Source organism: Halichoeres trimaculatus, unplaced genomic scaffold (genome assembly GCF_033239565.1).
Source record: "Halichoeres trimaculatus isolate MK-OKI-2021-1 unplaced genomic scaffold, fHalTri1.1 fHalTri1_scaffold_10, whole genome shotgun sequence".
NCBI lineage: Eukaryota > Metazoa > Chordata > Actinopteri > Labriformes > Labridae > Halichoeres > Halichoeres trimaculatus.
The window spans coordinates 28369456-28387986 of NW_027437187.1; the positions used below are offsets into that span (position 1 = coordinate 28369456).

An 18531-nucleotide genomic window follows, 5' to 3' on the forward strand; every position below is an offset into this window, starting at 1 on the left:
CACCTCACCTCACGCTGCCTCATCTGCATGAAACCCACATTTCAATTTTGCACACAGCACGCAGCAGACAGGCACTGAAGAGATACAAAGGACATTTCAAGATCAGAGAAATGCCAACTTGTTGTGACACTGCCTGCGCTGCTGCAGAATTCAATTCCTCACTGACAACATCCTCCGAATGTTCTGGAAGATTACAAAGGGACTGCATTATTTCCCTCCTTGCTAGCAGGAATTGTGCATCTGACAGATAAGAACAGGGATGCATTGTTTTCCTCACAACACATTTTCCCACATTAACACTCAGAGTGCCTCTGAAAGAGCGCTGGACACATGTGACTGAGTTTTCTTAATCCCCTGCAGCAGGAAAACAATCTGCGCAATCAATATCAGGCACATGCTTCAAATGTCACCAATAAAATTAAAACCTACGCCGCAGCCAACTCTGCAACTGCAGAACACAACATTCAATAAAGTCAATGCAAATGAAAAGAGCCATTATAAGAATGGATTCATTGAGTAACAACAATTGTTGTATCTGATTGCATTTAGCATTTGTTGATAAGATTAATTGGCAAATACTGATGGCAAAGCAACAGCGTAAGCCATCTTTTCAGGCATTTAGAAGACGTCCGACATGTTTTACATTCCTCCATCTTCTGCAGAAGGAAACAAACGTCTCTGCTCTGAGAGTGCGTTTCACTGATCAGCAAGCTTTAGACAACGAAAGAGGAGAAATGGTTCATCTGGAGAGCAATGCAGGAGGGACATAATCCACTGTAAGGACGTCCCAGCTGCTTACAGCAATAACCTGACGACGGTTTATTTATCTCTGTCAAAAGATATCTCCAAGCAGGTGCAGCTAACAGGCTCATCTTGATTGGAAATTTCAGCTTAAGGCACAATTCTGCTCAACCATGTCACAACAACCAACCAGTGTTTGGATGTGTAGACCTCATGGAATGCATCAGAAATTAACAACCCAACCTGCAGTCAACAAACAAGTATTTGAAACGTGGTTTCTTGCATGAGAATTGCAAAAAAAATGGTTCTTCGTTTTTGGCCGAAACCAAACAAGTGAAGCCTCAGTTTAACTATTAACAGTGAAACTGAGACTAACTAGAAACAGACGAATAAGTGCTCCTCCAGGGATGTTATGAATCATTATGAAGACATGCATGGGAGGGAACATTTAGCTTTGCCCTGAATATAAAAAAAACGCCACATCCATTGTTTCAGCTGAAAAAATTAAGCACACTGCTGGATGAAAGAAATGACAGAGAAGTCGATAGCATATGTCAGAAATCAGCTGATGTTCAAGATTGCATAAAACCCAAAGTGTCCCATTTTGACATCAGATTTGATATAAAATTTAATCCTTTGGAAGTTAAAAGCAATGTAACGACAAGGTAAGCTTTAGAGTCAACAAACATCAGTGTTGTAAACTGATACAGCCACTCTCCCATGACTGAACGGTCCTCTCTGCTAATGTGTTTTTGAAAATGTCTTGAGCTGGACGCACTAAGTGCTGTCCCCTGAGCGCACTGACCTGTCTGTGGGGGCAGGAGGCTGCAGGAGGTGCTGATGCTCTGACTCAGAACCTCGACTTCTGCTTTGGGCTCCGGGCTCAGAGGCACAGACAGGAAGTGGTTGAGGTTGATGGGGTGGGTCTGGCTCTGGGCCAGGCAGGGCAGGCTGCGGCGAGACGGCTTCAGGCTCTTCTCCTTCAGGATCTCGCTGATGCTGGTGTGCATGCCTGAGGATGAGAGCATGGAAAAAGGTTAGATAGCAGTCTCTGTTGAAATGTTCAAAATAAAAAAATCCAGGGCTTCAAGAAGGTAGCTTTATATTCCTTTTCGGGATTTATATAACGTTTGCTGCGACACTTGCATTAAGGGATTGATTGGATTAAGCTTCTCTGGGTAATTTTCTCAAAACAAACATTGCATGAAATGTTCCCGATGTCAACAAATACAAAATGTATTACATAAGGAGGAGGCTAGGTCGACCAAGAACTGAGCGCAGCAGAAAGTGCTGCCATGAAAGTATTGGCAGGTAGTTCAAAGAGAAACGTCGGATCATCACACCTGAGCTGTGAACCAGCACTAATGTGTGCAAAAGGCTAGCCAAACCGCTAATGAATGAGCCCGACGCTCAGCTAACCTGTCATGAAAATGAGCGCGTTTAAGCCGAAAACAGTTATGTAAGAAGTTTTTGTAGGTTTAAAAGAAGCTTTATAAAGCAATAGAAAATTTATGGAGGTTATCTCCGGTTCTGCTTCAAAGCTCTCAATAAAACAAAAACCAAGAGAGATTTTTTACACTGAGAGGAACTGATTTGATTTTCTTCAAAGATAGAAGCTTTGAGTTACTCTATATGCACTGTAAAGATGGTTCATGAGACAATAACGTCTCACAAAAATAGATCCAAAATACTGACAACAGTAACAAGTTTAGTGCAAACTTAAACGCCTGTGCTGATGTATGATGTACTGCTGAATTATATTTTAAATATCAAAATGCTTATGTACGGGTACTGGTATAGTTTGATGTTGTAGGTGGAGGTAGAGTTATCCCTCAAGTGAGGCAACTTTGCGGCATGTTACACCCCACTCTGACCCTATTTCCTGCTCATCTCTAAAAAAAAGGCATGAAAAAGCCAAAAATATAATGTAACAAGAAAAGTTCAGGTGTATATTTGGAAGAAGATTAGAGTCAATAAAGAAGTTTCTTTTTCTTAATTTTAGTCCGGTACATAACTTTTTATTTTAACTTTTTTTTTTCATTCAGACTTCAAAGTTGGAATTCTGAGTTTTGACTTTTCCCCCTGAATTGTCAGAAAAACAGACAGAGTTTTGACCTTGAAGTAAAAATTTTAAGTTTCAATTCAGTCAAGTAAAATCAAGATTACAAAAAAAATCAGAATTCTGACATGGTCTCTGAATCCTAGAGTTACAGCCAGAATTCTGATTTCATTCATTTTCTTTAAATTCAGACCTCAGAGGCACTGTGAGGACTAACTGTTTAGTGTTGATTGCAGTGACACCTGTGACCAGAATCAGTAGTGTTTTGTGACTCTTGCCAAGATGTGCAATTGTTTTGAAGTAAATGAACAGACGGCAGATCTATGTAGGAGACAAAGCCACTAGGTAGTGTATTTATTTATAGTACTGTAGCACTGCTTGAAATGTCACTCTCCAGGATCTCCAGTCATTCCAGATGGTTAAAAAATTAATACACCTCATACAAATGCTTCTCATGTCTGATTGTTGTGGTGGTTTAAAGATTTCATTTGGCTGCCTTGTATTCAAGTCCTCTTTTTTCTGAAAAGTTTTGTTTCTATTAGTTATACGAGGTTAAAAACAAGATTTTATGTAACGTTTAACTATGATTGACAGCTGCTGTTCTTATGTATTTTTTTTTCAGGGATAGTATTTTTGTCACTTGGCTCCACTCAGATTCTCCCAGAATCCCTCACAGTCTCTACTGCACAGACTCTGACTGCACAACTGCTACCAATGGCTGCGCCTGTGACGGGGTATTTTGGCTTCAAAACTGTACAATGGTAAATGGTGGAGCCACGCTGTCCACATATACAGTCTATGGTTATAACTTGCACATTTTATTTATTTATTTTATATATTTACTTCTTTTTCTTTAAATGTTCTGTTAGAAAAGCACTTTTTACTTACGGTTGTGGTGGTTCATTGTGTACATGTAGCGGTCCGCAGACAATAATTTGATAAACACTGCTTTAATGTACCCAAGGTGTACTGGATACTTATAAATAGCAATTAGAAATAACCAATTCTGGTGCTGATAATCTCATTTGAAATTAGAGGTCTCCCAGTCCAATATTGATATCGGATATCGGTCCGATATCAGCAAAAAAACAAGTATTGGATTATATCGGAATGCATCTAAAATCTCTGATATAAGCAGTCCATTCCAGACTCCGCTCCTGCTGTTTTTATTTGATTTATTTAGGTTATTTTCTGGGTCTTCTAATTTATTCTATATTTTGTACAATTACTAGTATATTCTTATGTTTAATGTTAAAATTTCTGTTACCCATTGGTTAATAATAAATGGGTCAGTTTTTCCTCATACCTACTGTTGCTGACTACTGTTCTTTGTTTGAATAATATCACTTAATCAAGCCTTTGCTAACATGACAGACATACTTCAAAATAAGTAATAAAAGTATGCACGTTTAATGCTGATATCGTATCGGATTAATATAGGTATCGGTCAATACTCAATGCTGCTGTAGCGGTATTGTATCGGAAGTGAAAATGTAATATCTGGACATCCCTATTTTAAATCGTGGATTATGAACTGCCAAATATATAAAAGTGAGAACATTTCAAGATCACTTATAAAGTCACTTAAAGTTGCAATCCTGACTTTAATCTCAGAACTGGGACTGATGATATTAATAAAAAAACCTTATTCTTCTTTGGTTTTACTCCCAAAGGATTTTGTTTGGTGGCCCTAATCCCAGTATCATATTGTGAAATGTTCTGGAAAGAGGAGGTGAGATCTACATGAGTGTTTACTTTGATTAAATTTGGATAGCATGAACAGATAAACAGTGAACAGAGTTAAATTTGTTAAAACTTTTACCATTCATTGTCATTGGATTCATTCCCTCTTTTCAGTTCACTTGTTGTCCTTGAAGCTGCTGGAGAAGAGACATGTGTGGATAAAATCTGGCGTCGGCTTAAAAGCTTATTTGTAACTTTCCCTTGTGTGTCTGTTTGCTTTTTTCCTAGCGTATAATTTCTGTCTGTTTAGTTTTTATCTCATCAGAATCATCAGAATGAACTTTACTCTCTCTGTACCAAGGTATAATAAAACTATTTAACCATGACTGAAACTTAATTAAAGCCCTACTCAGATCTAATGCATGAACTGAGGAGAGAGTGGAAAAAGTGGGGGAGGGAGAAATCACACCAGCTATCAGCGTGTCCATCCTTTTATGGTCTCCAGTGCTGGTGATAATGGCTGTCCTTCATAGAGGAGTGCATTAAACCATCAGCACTCCCCCTCCATTAAATCACTCAGCTCAATAAGACAACAGCAGCATGATGATGCACCACAGAGCTAAACTACTCACACACGCCTGTTAGTGCTGCTTTCACTCCAACAGACACGTGGGATAACAGCCCTGATTCACGCTGCTTCAAAGCTTTCTCATTAGCATGTCATTGTTTAATTAAAAAGCAGTAGAGGTCTTTTTCAAGGTTATTCTGGCAATAAATGAGCAATATGTTGAGAGCAGGGCTGACGGATGATGAAAAAGTGACTGAGCGATACTGTAAAGATGAATTGTGAAGAGAAACTGGGAGGTTAATAACAATAATGAACGTGCAGTGCAGAAAGCAGGTTGACCTTCACAGCAGGCAGCGGCTCCAGTTCTGCGTCAGCGACATATTTATTCATGAAATGAATTAAGGCATTTTCACTCCCTCTTTTTCTCTATCCTTCCTGTAAATCAGAATGTGACCTCTAGTGAGGAATTCTCACTGTGACCTTCAAGAAACATTCATTCAGCTGCATTGATAATTCATACTCAGCATCCTGGGGGTCCGCGCTGCGAGCTGCACAATAACTCATTCTCAAGTCGCAGATCTCGCCGGGATTTCCCCGCGCTGTTGGGTGAGAATGGAGCCAGTTAAAGACGTGAGCTCGGAGGCCCAGGGGAGCCACTAATCGCACTCTTTATTAACTGTGCAGCCCCTCAGAAATAAAATGAGTCAAATTTGTGAGCTGCAGCTACACAGTTAATAAGAGAGGGAAAACTAGAGAGCATGACGCACACTGGAACTGCTTGTAGCTGGAGTTTTATCCACTCATAAAACAGTTTGTCCCATAAATATTTTACAAGAGTGTACACCGATCAGCTTTACTGCTACAACCACTGACAGGTCGGATGAATAACATTATTTTTTTACAAAGACACCTGCCAGGAAGTGGGATTATTTACCTCGAAGCTGATATGTTAGAGCAGGAACAATAAGCCAAAGGAAAGGTGTGAGATGCTCAAACAAGAGCCCAGACTTGCTCAGAGGCTCTTAAAATCAGCAGCTCTAAGTCTGCAGTGGTCAGTATCGACCAAAAGTGTTGAAGCTGAGAGGAGTCATAGCAAGCCCAGGTTCACTGATGCATGTGAGGGGTGAAGGCAGGCCTGATCCAACATAGAAGCGCCTGGATTCAGATTGCTGAAATGGTCGATACTGATTCTGATGGAAAAGTCTGAAAAACATGCTGTGCATCACAGTTTGTTGAGTATAGAGATGCAGAGTCGAAGACCAGTCAGGCGGCTCATGCTGACTCCTGTCCAACGGTAAAGCCCGAATGTGCCAGGAGCAATGAAAGAAAGTGGCCACAATGGATTTGAGCACTAAGTTCCCCAGATCTCAATCCAACCCAGTGTCAACTGGCCTCAAATTGCAACTCCTGGGACCTACTGGATCTGCTGGAGGTGGCAGGAAACATGAAAAGTGGAGGACCCAAGTGCAGAGCAAAGTCTAAGAAATCCAAAATCCAAAGTGCAAAAAAATTAGAAAATACATAATTTAAGGAAGACAAGAAGACCTGAAGACAAACTGAACAAACATAGACACTATTGCCTTGTTCTAAATCACATTCTTCCTTAAGTACATGAAGTGAACTGCGCACACTCTCTACTTACTGGAACAGTGTACAAAATGTTACACTGTAGAATCAAATCAAAATCTGCAGCTTCGCACTTAGAGGAAACTATACGATCGCATTTCACAACCATTTCCAAAATACTCTTCTGCTTTGCACTGATTACATCCATCAGCCATCGCTTGATCCATCCCCACCCCTTCCTCTATGTAGCCAACATGGAGACCATTGAGTGTGAGAAGTGTCCAGCGTTACACACTTTCTGACCGTTTTGAGTGTGCCAGCTGAGAAATCAAAGTGCACCGCTTTTTACTTGACTGTCAGTGTGAACGCACTTATGCTCTCAAAGTGGTGAGTGTAAGTGCAGAAGTACGCGATTTGGGACACACAACAAGAAGACATATGGTAACTAGAAAAGCACTCAGAGAGCGCAGACCTCCACCAAGCATGTTGTGATTGTCACACAACACTTCAGTCCTACTTTAATGCTATAGAGCAGACTGTTGATATTTTTTTACCTGACAGTGTTGAAGATTATGATGACCCAGTGAATATTTTATATTCCAGCCCTTGTTTTGTGTTGTTTTGCAAAGCAATCTGACCATTTATCGTTGAGTTATATACACAGATGGTGAAAACGGCCCTAATTCACAATGATAAAGAATCCTTTAAAAAATCCTAGAACCAGACGGTGTTTCGGATCACCTCCAAAATTTAATCACTTCTTCCTTGTTCCAATTTTGAACATTTCCTGAAAATTTCATCAAGATTTGTTTTTTACTTTTTGATTTATGTTGTTCACAGACAAACAGACAAACTCTCCCGAAAACATAACCTCCTTGGTGGAGGTAATCAACATACAGGTGTAAAACAAGACACAGATGAAAGTCACGAGAAGCCAACAAGACATGGAGGGAAACACAAGGGCAGGAGGCAAAACTAAACCAGACACAGACAGTGCAACTACAAAACAGAACCAGAAAAACCAGGGAAAACTCAAGAATCACTCATATAATACAAAAAAACCTGTCACATTACAGCTGATGTCAGAAACACTCTGTGGTTGAGTGTTGTCCTCTTTTATATGTAGCTTTAACACGAATGTTACAGAGGTATGATAGTGCAGCCAAGCCAGCCTTCTCTGATATTATCTGAAATAGATTCTCTACAGAGGTGAGATTTCATCACCGAGTATCATGTGTGTGAGCATGGTTAATAGATTATTTCTCTGTTTTAACAATTCTTCTTTAAAGGTACACTTTAAAAGATAATGTCTTGCTATTTAACAACACCTGGAAACCCCTGATATCATATCTTGCTACCAAAAAATAAAAAAAGAAAAACAGATCAATAGATAACTCAGTATACACAACTTAACACAAGGTTAAAGGAAAGTGCACAAGGGTAGGGAGATGGGAGGTGAAGGGAGAGAGGGATTGGAGACTTCAGATAATTCAGATAACTCAAGACTGACTTTACTAAACTTTAATTTACAATAATTTTATCACTATAGATATGGAGATGAATAGAGTAAAGAATGTGTATGTATATCAGTGTGTGTGTGCATGTATGTTTTCGTGTATGCATGTGCGTATGTAGGTACACATAAGTGTTTATACAGTTTTTTTGTCTTTTCCTTTGCTTTCCAATATATACTAATTAGTTATTATTATTATTATTATTATTATTATTATTATTATTATTATTATTATTATTATCATCATCATCAATTAATTAATTAATTAATTTATTTATTTATTTATTAATTTATTCATTCTTTTTTTAACTGCTTGATTCACATTCATTTCATGTCTAAAGATATGAAAAAAATAATGTAGAAAATTTTATCATCATATTCCTACATCAATACTGCTTTTGTATTTGAACCCTCTTGACTTCCCTTCCCTCTTCTCTCCCCATTTGTTTAGTTTTTTTGTTTGCTCTGTTAGTGTTTGTGCAGATGTTCATTGTTCATCATTTAAATCTAAATATTTGCTAAGCTATTATCCCAGTTGTAAATAAAAAAACCAAAAAAATTACAATTCAAGTTCAATAAAAAATTCAAGAAAAAAAAATCTTCTTTGCAGTAAGTTGTAAATTGTTGAAAAGTCCATTTATTTCTCTTTTAAGTTGAGCCACATTTGTAAGAAACGTGCACTGTAGGGTGATCAGCAGAGCCGAGTATGAAAAATTGCCAAATCTTCTGTGCCAATGTCGAACAAGTCTGTGCCCATCCTGATGAAAGGAAAGAGAGCCAGCACAATATGAAGCAGGTGGTCATTATGCAACAGTCAGTTTGTGTAAATGTTTAATCAATCTTTTTTTTTTCCCAAAAATTAGTTTTCTAGTTTAGAGGAGAGGACAGTAAAAGCCTGGCTGAACTGGGAGGACAGAGTGAGGGATGAGATGCTGCAGCGGACCGTGGATCTGATTTGAACTCAGGTTTACTTCCAGAGTAAACATCAGTGTTCATTCCTCTTCACTGCTTTTAAGCGCTTACATAAAATCCAATATTTCAACTCAGTCCTGACTGAGCTGCAGGTTGTTTCATAAGTATTCTCTAAAGAAACATATTGTCCTGTTTACATCAGCCATGACATTTTTAAAAGTCTCGATTTCACGGTCCAGTGAGTCAGAAAGTTTGTTTCTTCCAGCAACAAACCCACAACAGCAGCTTGCTGGAAAATCTGAGTATTTACTGCAAGCATCTAGCTCAAAGTGCCACATTTTCACTCTCTGTGTATTATTTGATGCATTTTATTCAATATAACTGTCGAGTTAGAGGGCCCTGCTATCCGTCTCTCCATTACAGTGATCAATGGCGTATGGCTGATGCTTCATATCCGCACAGCATCATTATAAAGGTACATTTACTGGATTTCATGCTGAGGGGATAATCCCAAAAGACATGTCGGCAGGGCTCAACATGTCTGAGATGATGCATCAGAGTACAGTGAGCTAATGGGACCTGTAGGAGCGAGGATCTAGCGTCCCAGTGGATCGCAGAAGTTAATAATAGACGCACACACTGGACAGGATTTGTGTTGTGTGGAATTGGGTTTGTGGAAAATTTATCCCAGGTGCAGAGGAAATAATATTACATCTCTCAGCCTCTGTGGAAATTTAAGATGTGATAATGGGTATCTGAAGATCATCAAGCAAGCACTCGGTGAACTCTGCCCCCACCTGAGGGCAGTTTCTGAAAACAGTGCATTGTGTAAGTTTATATAAATATATAAAGGGTTCATCCAATGTGAAATCCTGTGTTTAATCTCGCTGTGTGCCGGCACAGCCTGGTTTATCAGGAGAAAGATAATCCTCTGTGTGTGTGTGTGCATGGACTCCATGTGTGTATGTGTTTATATTCCAGTTGGTATAGGAGTCTGTGGGCTGCCACGGTGTTTGTGAATCCAGCACAGAGAGGAGAGACGCTGTGGTGGCGATTAAAAAAAGAAGCAGATCAAGAGACCCAGGAGGTGGACGCTGGCTGTGAGCTGTGATGCTGAGAAAAAAAAACACCTCCAGATTTTCTGTGCATCAGCATGACACAGGGCCCGGACGACAATCCTCTCTCTGTGTGTACTCTCACACACACCCACATGAGCCCAGAGGGAGGCGAGCTGGACAGGCTTCAGGGAAGGTCGTGATCTGGGATTTGGAGTCCTCCTCCTGGGCGGCTTGTCCATGACGGTTTTGTGAAGTGAGATTAAACAGTGTGGGTTTGATAGTGTATATGCTGAACGTTTGTTTCTGCTTGTGTCAAACAGAGAATTTAAAACTAGGGGTTGTGTTTAGCTAATACATTTTTGTGATATTGCTCATGTTTATTTCTGCAGCACATCCTAAGCAGTGTGACATCATGCCTCCTCTATATGTCTGTTAAAGACTGTCGCCAACACAGTCTGAGCTCAGACAGAGCCAGCAGAGAGAAAATAAACTGTATCATTTGAAAAACATCAAGGATTTTATGATCAATTACAAGCCCTCAGATATCGAGGAAGTGAAACCGGCTGTGGAAATCTGTTCGAGGAGTGAAAACGCGTAAAAAAAGGAACATTACTTTTGCTTCTTAGTCACGTTTTTTGTACCGCAATCTCTGCCAGAGACCTGAAAAGACACCATTGAGACTTTCACTGCCAGGATGTTGCGAAATGTAGCTAACAGTGAATTCAGGTTAGTGGGCTGTTTCCCATCATGCCTCTTTGTTTCTATACCTTCAATTATTCATCTGTGCTGAGCCCAAAGTGCTTTCTGTGTCACAGCCGAGGAACATTCTGCATCAGGGCGTTTTTTAAGCCCAACTTATCATTACTGGCTCCTCGTACAGAGGGCATTTCAGGGGATCCCTGCTGCAGAGGAGTGGGCAAGGAAGAAAAAAACATCTACAAAACACACACGCTTGGAGAAAATGCTGCTGTGGTGCATTTAGAAAAATTATCACGTGGAGGCAGGACCGAGGCAAGGCCTGCAGCTTCTCCTGCTGAAACGTTCTCGGAGCAATTAAAGTGTGTTTCATCCTCCGCCTGGCAGAGTATCAAAGAACGCAGAGATGAAGTGAGCTCACAGGGAGCATTCAGCGATATCATTAGCAGCGGCTCATATCTTACGTTATACGGTTAGTGCTGTGGGCACATCGATGATTCCTGCTGACCAAGTATGAATATCAAATGACAAGTGATCTATGGTGCAGATATCAAGAGCGCTTTCCAAGATAAAGAGTTTTACTTTGAAATATCTTTTCAGTTATGTTGGAATTTGAAACCAGCTACCACTCATTCAGAATAAAGTTTGAGGTTAAAGTGTTTTTGAGGATAACATCACAGATATCACAGCTTCTAAAGAAAATCAGCAGGTTTTTATGGAGTGTACAAGTTTTTGTACAATCTCCTGAAATGTACAAGTAATATCCAGAACACACTGTTGCAGACACACAGAGTGTATTTGGGTCTAGTTTAAGACTATTGTCTTTTATTCAGTTTTTTTTGTTTGTTTGTTTGTTTCCAGTCACTTTTTGTTTTTAATACACATAAAAAATGACATCAAATGAAAATCAATACATTTCCAATTTTCAATACAGCATCTATTGTGTTAGTAAATGTTTGAATTCGCACTTGGAGCCGTGTCAATGACAAATCTATCTATCTATCTATCTATCTATCTATCTATCTATCTATCTATCTATCTATCTATCTATCTATCTATCTATATATCTATCTATCTATCTATCTAGATAGCTATGAGCACATGAGCAATGAAAGGAGTACATATAGAGAAGAGAAACTGAAACTTAAGTATCATTCCCAACCTCATCCCCCAAGTATTGATCGATACTGATCCCAACGTTTGCATCAATATATCAATATTTTACATTACTACTCATATAAATAGATCAAAGAGCCACACACTGAAAGGCAAAGAGCCATGTACGGCTCCCGGGCCACAGGTTGGCCAACCCTGTTATAGGACATGGGCAATATTAATGTTCAAAACCAAGCATTGAACTGCCAACCTAAATTTGGTGTCTCAAGGGTCTAATTTTTTCTAAAAACAAAAGTTTAAGTTATCACAAATTTTAGATTTTGTTCAACACACATGGCAGTGTGTGGTTGGTATAAAAACTTTTCTTCCTCAACCATGAAGGTCATGACTTTTATTCCTTCTCATTTGGTGGAAAGTTTACAGAAAAACTGCTGACCAGTTTTTGAATCATTTGTTGAATTATTTACATTAATTAGACAAATGGTGTGACAAATGACTTACTACACTCCAAACTGGGTCTAAATCCAATCTACTGATATTTCATTGCAAGCTTTTAAACTCAAAACTGTGGAAGTATTCTAGACAAGCCTCCTATGAGCTGTATGAGCTCAATCCTACAGAACATCTGAGGAACAAACTGAGTCATGCAGTCTGGAGAAGGCAGCCTTCAAACCTGAGACAGCAGGAGTAGTTTATTTATGAGGAATGAGCCAAAAATACCTGTCAACAGGTGCAGAAGGCTCATTGTAAGTTACAGAAATGGCTTGATCGCAAAAATTGAGTCACAAAAGGTGCAAAAAGTAATATTAAGCCAGGGGTAGCATCATTTTTTTTCCCAGGCCAATTTTACTGTTAAACCAACCTGACGAGCAATTTCTGATTTTCCAAAGTTATTTTTCAGTATACTTGAATTACCTCCGCCACGGAAATTATGTTTTAGGAAAAGTTTGTCGGTCTGTTTGTCTTCGAACAACATAACTCAAAAAGTAACAATCCTGATGAAATTTTCATGTAATAGTCAAAATGAGATAATGAAGAAGTTAATAAACTTTGGAGGTGATCCGGATCACCGTCTGGATCCAGGATTTTTTTTAAAGGATTCTTTATCATTGTGAGATAGGGCCTTTTTCACCATATGTGTATGTAACTATGCAATAAATGGTCGGATTGCTTAATACAAGACAAGGTCACCATAATTTCTGACAGATGTAAAAGTACGATCCAGATCCTGGCAATATTCTGGATACTAAGATCCGTCATTTGAAATATGTACTGGGTCATCATAATTTTCAACACCGTCAGGAAACAAATTATCGTACAAACCTGCAACTAACACCAAATTGTAGCAGACAGTCTGCTGAAAGGGAGTATAACATAAAGGACTAAAATGTTGCATCACAATCACAATATGCTTGGTGGAGGTCTGTGCTCTCTGAGTGCTTTTCTAGTTTGGTATTACTTTTGTCAGCTTCAAGTTATGTCTGTGACCATAGGGTTTATTCTCTCTTGCACTGAAGGGTACCAACAGTTCTGTCCACATCTGATTTACTTTTACAGCTTTTAGAGATTTTTCCTGGTGACAGGGTGCAGCATATGAACCCTGCCTCCTTCATAATAACAGATACAACATTGATCAACAATAAATAATTTAAATATACTGGATTGACTCTGTGGTTCAGTCCTGTGTTCTGTGAACTGAACTTTCAGCTCTGTAGCAAAAAGCCTGGCACAGCAAACCTAGCAAACCTGTGGTGCCTTTTCTTTTACTCTGTTTCTCACCTGATCTATTTAATGCTCCGTCTTCTTTAAATGACTGTCTGAAAATAGTCCAAAAAAATATAATAAAAAGGAAGTAAAATTGAAGACAGAGATAAAAAAAGCTAAATATTGTTTTTTTTATGAAGTTGGTTCTTGTGCAAGTGTTCACATCATGGAGAAATGTGTTTTAAATCAGTTGACTGATGTTACAAAGGTGATTGATTGGCAGCTCTGTTGACAAATGAGGCCTCTGTTTTGTGCAACATAAGAGTCATTGAACTATCCGCAATCAACATGAGAAACGGTTCTTGTGTCAACTTTACAGATCTCTGCCATTTTATCCTTGCATTAGAGAGAGTCATTGTAAGCAGGAGGAGCTTGACATCAGTCTCAACCAGACAGATTATCTCTACGAGGCCTTGGCTCCACTCAGTATGTCAGCCATGGAGGTGTGTGGAGTACTGTCAATGTGTGGGACATACTTCCATTTAAGAATCTGAAGGATCATGCAGGGCTAAGATGATGGGTTTTCAGTGAGGCACATCCATGATTTCACATTATCCATCCATTATCTGTGCAGCTTATCACGCTCAGGGTGCGGGGAGGGCTGGAGCTGATCCCAGCTGGGTACACCCTGTAAAGGTCGCCAGTCAATCACAAGGTTGACACACACAGACAGACAAGCAGACACGCTCAATGTCACCAGGAAATTAGAGTCACCAATTAACCTGACAAGCATGTCTGGACTGAGGGAGGAGGAATCATGCAGGAGAACATCCATGACTTCACAGAAAGGCCCGGAGTGGAACCAGGAACCTTCTGTCCATCTGTTGCACCAACATACAGTTTTATCTCCCAGTTTTGGGAATATCTTTAGTTAAGTTGTATCGATATGATACACAATGAGAAACTTTTTAATCTTAAATGTAGACTTCATTATCGTCATCTGATGGGTGAGCATCAAACTTTTCACCTTCTTGAACCTTTCCATATTTTAATTTCAGGGCATTATTTATTTACAGTGGACAAGTTTAGATTTTTAGACCCTTTTTAGTTTAAGTTAAACCTTATTCTGTTGATCTCTCAGACATGTCAGCTTTGTCTCTCACGTGCAGTCTGACCGCTAACACACCTCAGAGCAGATGGCACATTTTAGCCCCGCTTTAAACGGTTCAGAACCTCATTACACAATCCTGGCACAACCTCCAAGTTACATCATTTGTGCAGAAGCAGATTAAACATCTTCCTTTTCTTTCAATCTCTATATTTTGCCCCCCTCATCCCCTATGCGGTCGTAGCGTCACTGCACCTTCTTATGGATTCTAATTTCTTCTGCTTTCCGCAACATCACAGGATTTTCTGATAAACCTCGGCCGTCCACGTAAACAACTCATCAAGGACAGGAGCTATGGAGTGCGTGTGTGTGTGTGTGTGTGTGTGCAGTCAACAACATAGAGCTCAAAGTTCCCAGCAGAATGGTTCAACAGCAGCAGAATTAGTTTGTTTCTGCAGACGTGATGAAAATGTTGAATAAGTTTGGTTTCTAGCTGAACTTCTGCCTGTATTGTTCTCATAACCTAGCAACAAAAACAAAGGCTGACTATTTAAAGATTGTGAAAGTGGTAAGTGCCACACACACTTACACACACTTACACACAGAACAAAAAGAGCCTCTTTGTGTCGTCGTTTTGTTAACTGTTTGTCTACCTGCCATGCTACAGTCTTAACAGACTTACAGCTCATCTTCCATCAAACTGCTGTCTGCCTCACACTCCTCACACTCTCAGAGAGTCACAGATGATACCAGGGACGCGCTCTGCCCAAATCTGCCCTGAAATTAATGTCTCTGTCTATAAAACCATCTGCCAGCTTGCATAAGAGGACAGGTGGCCTGCTAAGGACTGTGCCACAAAAGGTTTACACATGAAAACTCACACAGGCTCTAACACACATTTACTGTACATGCACACATTCAGAGTTCAAGAGGGGCTCTGTAGCCAACTCTACTTACACTTACACACACACACACACACACACACGCACACACACACACACACACACACACACACACAGAACAGTAGCTCACACTTTTATAGGGTACAAACTATAGTGATAACTAATCCATATGTTGTTTCCAAGAGGGAGAAGAGCAGGATATTGTTCTTAACACAATATTGATTTCCTAAAAGTTGGTTCTTGGTGCTGCAAACTTTGCCTATTAGAGTGAAAAACATCTGAAGGCTGCAGCTACTTTAGTATTCCAGTTTTTGTCATCTATTAATGAGACAATTTCCTACAAGGCAAACTAGAAAAGCACTCAGAGAGCACAGACCTCCGCTAAGCATATTGTGATTGTCATGCAACACTTTAGTCCTACTTTAATGTTATACTCCCTTTCAGCAGACTATCTGCGACAAGTTGGTGTTAGTTGCAGGTTTGCACCATAATTTGTTACCTGGCAGTGTTGAAAATTAGGATTTGACCTTGTCTTGTATTGTTTTGCAAAGCAATCTGACCATTTATCCTGGAGTTATATACACATATGGTGAAAACAGCCCTATCTCAAAGAATTCTTTAAAAAAGTCCTGGATCCAGACGGTGATCCAGTTCACCTCCAAAATTTAATCACGTCTTCCTTATCCCATTTTGAACATTTCTTTAAAAATGTATCAAGCTCCGTTTGTTACTTTTGATTTATGTTGTTAGCCATCAAACAAACAAACAGACAAACAGACAAACTCTCCCAAAAACATAACCTCCTTGGAGGAGGTAATTATTCTGATACAAAAGCACCAGCAAAAAAAAGAAAAAAAAAACTTCATCACACTTTTAATCCATTCAAAGTAAAGACATAAAATATTTCTCCTTGCCAAACTCTAAAAAAAACTCAAATCATTCAACTCAACTCTTTAAAAACAAAAAGGAGTAATTTTCCACATCTGATGGAAAAAAAAGATGTTTCATTTTTTCACATTTGTACTTGAAACAGATGATCTAGATTCAAGAGCTACCAGACCTTGCCATACCAAGTACCCTCAAGAAGCATCAACCTACAGCCACTCATCAACTAAATCTTGAACACCTTGTGAATTACAATGATAGATATCAAAAACTAAAGATAGAACTTATATCACTTCAGCTGTGTAATGATAAGGGCTCCTTAAATAACTTTTTTGGGGGGTGGGTGGGAGGTTGGCTGAACCGGAAACCACTTCAGAAACTTCAAAATTCATCCTGTGATAAAAACATTGAACAGACAGGCTACCATCATCATCTTTAACCCTAACTCTGCTCCAAACCAAGGCTGTCCAAACTTTGTTCAGAAAGGGTCACATCTGACTTTTGTAAAACTGACCAAGCATCATTGTTTGTGATATCTGAAAAAAATAACCACTCCATAAATGTCATCATTGCAGATCATCTCTGTTGATACTAGATGATAATTGGTCAGCTCTGGAGAATAACGTTCTTTGTAAACAACAGCAAACTCTGCGTCTTATCAAGCAAAATGTCCATATAAAGGGACGCTACTGGAAACACATGTCAGGATGTTTTTTTAATAGATTAGGATCTGGATTTTATCAGAATTGTTTTTTAACATTTTTAGACTCAAATATTTCTTGTCCTGCATTCTGAACCATTTTTCTGCACCATTTTATAACTTATATCTTATCTTGTGTCCTCTTATGTGTTTTCTGAACTCTGGATGTTAATGAAGCACATTTTCACATCATTATAAATACAATCATTTAGACACACCTAGCCTACAAAGAGTCCAAATGTAGTTTAGTGAGACTTTAGGAGATATACTTGGGTTTTGTTTGTGCACTTGACTGAAAATGTAAATGTACATATAAGTGAAAACGTGATAATTTCAGTGCCACAGGTAAATGAACCTTGACCCACAATTAGCCCACAACAGGCCACTGGGCCTTTTAGACATGTCTGCACTAAACAGTAGTTATGAACTATTAACAATTAAACTGAGAAACAAGATCCCACATTTTAATAAAGTAAGACTGAAGCATTATTTCATACACCAACTCATTCTTAAACTGAACTTGGAGCTGAATCCCAGATCAAAAGCATATCGGAGGCCTCTGAACACTCTGTTTGATGTCTGAAAATGCTGTCCCGAATCGTGTGCATCTTCGTATTTTTGTCTGCTGAGTTCTGAAAAGGAGCTGCTGTGATGCAGGATGAGTTTCAGACTGTCTGGCGATAAAATCAGATCGCCATGATCATCACCATCATCATAACTATCATTATGATTAAAAAGAAGAGCTTCAACAAGCTGTGCTTTTCACACAGCATGAGAGCATTTTCCTTTTTGGAAGGAGTCCTGGGTTTTATGGTCCTGCTTGCACATTATTTTAATGCAGTCAGACGAATCTCAGTGAGCACACAGCTACTCTTGGATAGAAAAGTGAAAATGCAGAAACAGAAATAAGCTTTTTCCACTGACAGAAAACTTTTTGGCGAATAATGTGCTCTGATATCTCGTTATTTGTTGCACTTGTTTTTGTTTTAGCAATGTAGAAAAATATTATCACACAGCACAGTTTTTTCTGGTGCCGCTCTGACCTAAATGCTGCATAAAGAATAATGAAAGCCTTACTAAAGACTGTTTGATGATTTAACCCAGACTTTGTGTCATTCCTGTTTTACTTGAAGAGTTTTAGAGGTTAGTGTGTCGATAAGTTTCATCAATGTGCTGATGATTAATCTGACTTTATGATGTGTCTGCCAAAGAACATTTGAAATTCACCCAAACTCTGAAAAATATCAGATGGTTGTGAGTCATACTGGTCTTCAAGTCCAAATGTGGCTTTATTTTCTCGTTTTTACCAGCTGGGCGAAA

The 18531-nt window shown here is 39.1% G+C and overlaps 1 protein-coding gene across 2 annotated transcripts in view; it reads right to left on the reverse strand.

Annotated features, from left to right (window-relative positions):
• ano3 (anoctamin 3) overlaps window positions 1–18531 on the reverse strand; it is a 51738-nt gene that overhangs the window by 31167 nt on the left and 2040 nt on the right. For both annotated transcript variants that reach the window (XM_074678336.1, XM_074678335.1), the window contains exon 2: window positions 1547–1753. In XM_074678336.1, the coding sequence (XP_074534437.1) occupies window positions 1547–1753 (207 nt within the window). The remainder of the gene's footprint in view (window positions 1–1546; window positions 1754–18531) is intronic.